The following is a 6,000-nucleotide window of genomic DNA, read 5'->3' as shown; positions in this document are numbered from 1 at the left end:
TCAGTCCACTACTACTAGATTTTGATATCCTGTGTCAGATATGGCTGCTTCCATGACATGCTCCGGACCAATTTCGCCGTCATTGTCCAAAAAGGACTTGACCAAATTTGTGTGGAAGCCACTCAACATCGCCACCCCTTGTTGTGTAGAACGCACGGAAGTAGGGATAACATTGCACACATTCCAAAACACAATCTGTGGCACCACATCCCCGTACCCTTTGTCCTTGAACTTTCGCTGTATCGCCTCATAATCAGTCTTCCAGCAACGGTCATAGCCCAAAGCGTCATCAAAGCCTTGGTAACTGGCGAACACGAACACCCTCCTTATCATCTGCTCTGGATTCAAATGACCCTTCACGGCAACCTCCAAAATCAAATCAAACACCTTGTGCATATCAACCTCCCAGTCCTGGCAGTCCATCCTCTTCACAAGCTCGCCCTTGGACTTAAGATCATCAAGCCCTTGTAATGAATATAGCTGAGGATTTTTACTGAAATTGATCAATTTTCCTTTCCATGGCTCTTCACTTAGTTCGGACATCAGTATTTGCAAAGCCGCCTCTCCGAAGTAATGACATACAGGCAAGCAGTTTTTGAACTTGCCCTGCTTTAAGTAGATGTGCTCCACCATTGCCTTCCACTGAATCTCAGCGACTTGGCCGACATCCCCGTCGTTCACATAGCCTATGATCTCATGTGGAAGCAAAGCACCGGGCTCAATCTTGGAGTTGCCAGCGGCTTTCACGTCCTCCAAATACTTCTTGACCGCACAGGGCTCTCGCTTGAATCCCGGATTATAACCCCACTTGTTCATGCGTGTGTGATAGTTGGAACACTCCAGGACGTTCCTCAAAGGCACCAGAACCTCCTTCCTCAAACGGTGACGGACTCTGTAGGCGTAATCGGCCTCCTCAACACCTTCGTATTCCGGGTACGATTCTCGGGGAAAAAACTTCTTGGCGATGCTCTCGCAGAGTAGAGTGGCGTGATCGAAAGAGGAGTCGATGGAAGGGCACCACTCCGCCGCGGAGGTTATCTCCAAGCACTTAGTAGACTCATCATCGTCGTCATCATTGATACTCTGCTGCTGGTGTTTGTTCAGGTTTTGAATATCAGACTTCAAGCAATCGGTGAAAAGATCCGAAATCCGGTCGTGTAAGAACCGATAATCCGGGTCACGCTGGTACCTCTCAACGGCCATTCTGGCCAAGGCTAGGATCTTCTCGCTACCAGCAGAGCTGGCTTTCATGATATCCCCGTAGAGACAGAGATGGAGGGGGCGATCTTGGGGTTGTAGGATCCGGTATAGAATTCCCAAAAGGGTCGTTAAATCGCCCAAGGACCCGGCAATAGACGGGACGTTGCAGGCTAGGGTCTTAGGGTGGTTCTGATGGAGCCAAAACGCCGCCGTGTAGAAGCCGTCTTCGTCGCTTTTTCCACGGACATTGAGTATGTTGCAGATGAGCTTGAGGGTCGTTGAGGGATTGTGGGACCAGGCCAACGGCAGCAGTTGCTTAAGATATTTGTGGGAATCGGTACGAGCGTCGGCGGCGTCTGGTACCACATGGTAAAACAGATCTAGGCAGGGGTTACCATAGGAGGGGAAGACCTTGTTGGTTAATCTTGTGAGATCTGGAGGACCAACAAGAGTTGTTGTTGGAGCAGTTGGAGTTGCAGCAGGAGCCCTTACTCTTTTGATATTCAGTTGTGGAGGTGAACAAGTATTGCCGACATTGACATGGTTCCGGCATGCTTTCAGAACCGAACTGATATACACTTGCACCGGTTTCTTCATCTGAGAAGACGACTACGGATTGAAAGATTTTGAGTCGATGAGAAGAGAGAGGTTATTAATACAATATATAGACTTGGGCCGGGCCGCCCCCGAGGATTTTGTTACTTGTGCTCCACGACAATGTTTGTACATGTAACCCAACCAGAGAGAGAACGACCAATTTTCTCGCGTTTCCTTTGGATTTACACTTCTTTTTTTGCTTCTTTTTGTAAACATAAAACTCTTGATATGCTGCAAGGTATGTACTTCTGGTTACACACATGTTGGTGCCTTTTATTTTAAGAATAATCTTGGCGTTTTTCTCTTACAATAAGTAATAAATTATAAAAGGAATATTTATAACATTTCTGCATTTAAAATGTTATGATATATACATGTGTGGATTGGTGTTTGAGGACTACTCGGAGCAGAGCAGGGTTGTTTGAGTGAGATTGGGAAAAGGCCTTCAAGGAGGCCCAGAACTATTCTCAGCCCAAGGTGATCTGGTCCGGCAAGTCCGAGAAGTACACAACGTCCGAGAAGTCCGGGTAACAGTTTAACTGCAGACCAATACTTAATCCTTCAGAAGTCCGGATTAATGTTCCAGGATTTGAAGAAAATGCGGATTAGCTGCTCGGTTAATGCCTTCAATTGGCTCCGATAATGAACCATTGTGTCACTTCTAAATAAATAAATAAATTATGTAAGTTATAATTTAATTAAATGTAATAATCACATTGTTGAACTACAATATATAGGCAATCATTTCTATACAAACATATATACATAACCGTTAAGATTCTCACATTCGTGAACTATTCTTTAAGGTTGTACGGCCTTCTTTTTCGAGTATGAATTCTTCGTTGATTTGATGGGGCTTCTTCTTCTCCTTTCTCTCTACACAATTTTTTTCGAAAATTTTATCTTCTTCTCCTTTCTCTACCCACTTTGATTCGAGGAGTTTGCAGATGAGAGGAGTGTAATCGGAGGGACAAGGACTGTCCATTTGAAAAATAAGTGAGGGCATTATGAGAAAGCCAAAATTTTATTAAAACCACCAGTTATTTTTTTTAAAAAGCTTTTGAAAGCTGCCTTCTCTCTGCTTTGAAAAAACAGCCGTCACTGACCACAAATTTATATTTAAAAAAAAATTTGATTCTAGATGTTTATCAAACACCTTAGTTTTGAATTTATATTTATATTTTTAAAACTGCTTTTTCATCCTTGGTTTTAGTGGGCAGACTTGAGTAACTGCTTTTCCAACCATAGTTTTGGTGGGCAGACTTGAGTAACCCTTATCCATCTCTGTTAATTTAAAGGAACCTGGCCTTACAGTAGTGAGGCAGAGAAGAATATACATCGCCTATTTCCAATTCCGTCTGCCTTCATCTTTTGGGTGGAACCCATCTATATGGCTATTTGAAACCAGGGTGCAGCAGCCCCAAAATATGGCAATTCTGAATGTCATAAGGTAGTTGATATGATTCCTGTTCCTCCTCAACAGGCCTCCAAAGAGCTTGAGCATTCCCAAAATGATGGAAAGCACGGGGACTCTGTCGTCAACAACATTATTTTTAGTCAGAATACAATTTATGCTACCAATTCCAACGGGGTAGGAATTTCGCTTTCTACTTCTAGGAATGAGGTGGAAGCAATACGGAATATGGTTTTGGTAAATACTGTCTTTACTTCTTTGGTATTGGTCTGTAATTTTTCAGTATTGTTCTGTATTTTTTTGGTTTTGAAAGAAAAACCAAACGTCTGCGAAGACGACCTGAGGTGATCAAGTCTTTAGTGTAAGCCTCTTTTTGTGTTAGCTTCTCCTAATCTAATGGAAATTGCCGTTGAATATAAAAAAGGAGGAACATCTCCGGATGCAAGATTCTACTATAAATTTTCAGGTCTTTGAAGGTTTGAAAAGACCTTTAGATCCTTATGATTGTTTTCACATCGAAGTTGTGGATCAAATTATAAGGAAGCCATTCATTGAATCAAGCCTCACAGATCCTACAGAGAATATTGATACTTTGACGGCACAAACCAAAGATCATTGAGGTGATGTATCGATGATCCCCCAGATATATGATGGTCGCTGAGTCCGGCTTAAGACTTTAAATTAAGGGATTGTGGGACCAGGCCAACGGCAGCAGTTGCTTTAGATATTTGTGCGAATTGGTACCAGCGTCGGCGGCGTCTGGTACCACTTGGTAAAACAGATCTAGGCAGGGGTTACCATAGGAGGGGAAGAACTTGTTAGTTAATCTTATGAGATCTGGAGGACCAACAAGAGTTGTTGTTGTAGCAGTTGGAGTTGCAGCAGGAGCCCTTACTCTTTTGATATTCAGTTGTGGAGGTGAACAAGTTTTGCCGACATTGACATGGTTCCGGCATGCTTTCAGAACCGAACTGATATACACTTGCACCGGTTTCTTCATCTGAGAAGACGACTACGGATTGAAAGATTTTGAGTCCATGAGAGGAGAGAGGTTATTAATACAATATATAGACTTGGGCCGGGCCGCCCCCAGGATTTTGTTACTTGTGCTCCACGACAATGTATGTATGTAACCTAACCAGAGAGAGAACTGTTAGGGACGTTAGACGTTTGAAAAGTTTCAAATGTCTAGAGTTTATGACTTGTTAGGACTCTAGTTTTAATCTGTCAATAACTCCTAGTGTTTAGGAGCTTGTTTTGTTTTTCAGATTAGTGTTTGACTGTTTCCTAGTTGTTTACCACGATTTTAGAGTTGTTAAAGACGTGGGCTGTTATTTTGCAATTCAGTTATTTGTAATGGCTTTATAAGCCAATTCCCTTTCATTCGATAATTAACAGATAAACTTCAGAGAACTTCAAAGGTCTTTGTTTAGAGTCTATTTGTTCCAACAAGAACGGCCAATTTACTTGCGTTTCCTTTAGATTTATACTCTCTTTTTTAGCATTTTTTGTAAACATAAAACTCTTGATATGCTGTAAGGACAAAGTTTAGATGCCACTTAAGAAAAAGGAACATATTCGTGGTGTTGAGTCCAATGATTGATGAAGATTCTTGTTACCATATCTATAAGTCTAGAAATTTCTTTGTCCTTCTCCGCAATCATTTTATCAGCAGGATCACGAAATGAACTGTGCTCCTCCTAAGGTAATAAGATCAAAATTGTTGGAGGGAAAAAAATATCAAGAAAACAAGATATGTAATTAGATTAGCATGGAGATAGTACCCCGCATGTTTCTTCAAAACTCTTAAGGTTCACTTCCCAAGTTTCTTTCGCTGATCGGTGACGAGTATTGCAGATTCAAGCATTAATTTTAAGAGCAACATATCTCTGTAACAAATGTGGAACTGAAAGATGAAGATCATTGCTTAACAATTTACAGTAGAATATTACCTTACTCGTAAACAACCAAACGACACTGGATGAAGAGCAGGTAAGGAACAGCCACCATGACTCAAGTAGGTATGGTCATGAAATGGTGAACAATCGACTACTAGTCTAAAACAGCTGATTGTTGAAATTGGTTGAGCCATTGAGTCCTCAATAGCCTCTTCTTCAGACTTCCCTGTCAACAGCATTTCATCCATTGGAATAATGAAATTCCTAGCTACTGTGACAGCAGTAGCATCATTCATCATCACAGAATCATTAACTGTGAGATGACGATTTTTGGATACAAAGGATGGACGCCAAACTTTGGCGTCACTAGTTGTTGCGGGAGCATCATTTAAATTGAAATTATTTGGGCAGGAAGAAGAGGAAGCCATTTTAAGAAGGTTTTGAAGAAAGTCTTACAAAAACTAAAGTTTCAGAAAATGAAGGAAGTTGAGTTGAAACGCAGTTGCTCCAATCAAGTTTTGCAAAGGCAATATCTATAGACGAAAATATGGCAACTTTTCAGGATTCCAATATCTTCTCGAATCCCCACATTATCTTTTTCTTTCGCAAGAGTCCAAAACTTCACGTGGCCTCTGATAATGCCTGTCGGCACTTTCGGCGGTTTCAAGTATTATTTTCAAAGCCGATCTTGCTTTACGGATTTCACGGAGCTACTTTTTCAAAAGTATCCCGAGAATCTCTCAATTTTCCTATGGTTAATTTGAAATTCACCGGTTCTATCTATTCATTGTATTTGTGTATAAATGTGTTACTAACGAAATTTTCTTTGCAGAAGACATCCATTTTTCCCATACAAAATGATGTTATATCTACTTGTTTTTCTTATCATTA

At 41.2% G+C, this 6,000-nt stretch overlaps 1 protein-coding gene across 1 annotated transcript; it reads right to left on the bottom strand.

Annotated features, from left to right (window-relative positions):
* LOC117635479 lies at positions 1-1,797 on the bottom strand. The gene has a single exon (XM_034369791.1). The coding sequence runs from the start codon at positions 1,795-1,797 to the stop codon at positions 1-3; it is 1,797 nt and encodes a 598-aa protein (XP_034225682.1).
* Positions 1,798-6,000: the final 4,203 nt, after the last annotated feature.

Source organism: Prunus dulcis, chromosome 7, assembly GCF_902201215.1.
Source record: "Prunus dulcis chromosome 7, ALMONDv2, whole genome shotgun sequence".
Classification (NCBI taxonomy): domain Eukaryota; kingdom Viridiplantae; phylum Streptophyta; class Magnoliopsida; order Rosales; family Rosaceae; genus Prunus; species Prunus dulcis.
Note: the sequence above shows the minus strand (reverse complement) of the source record. Positions and strands in the feature narration are given on the sequence as shown.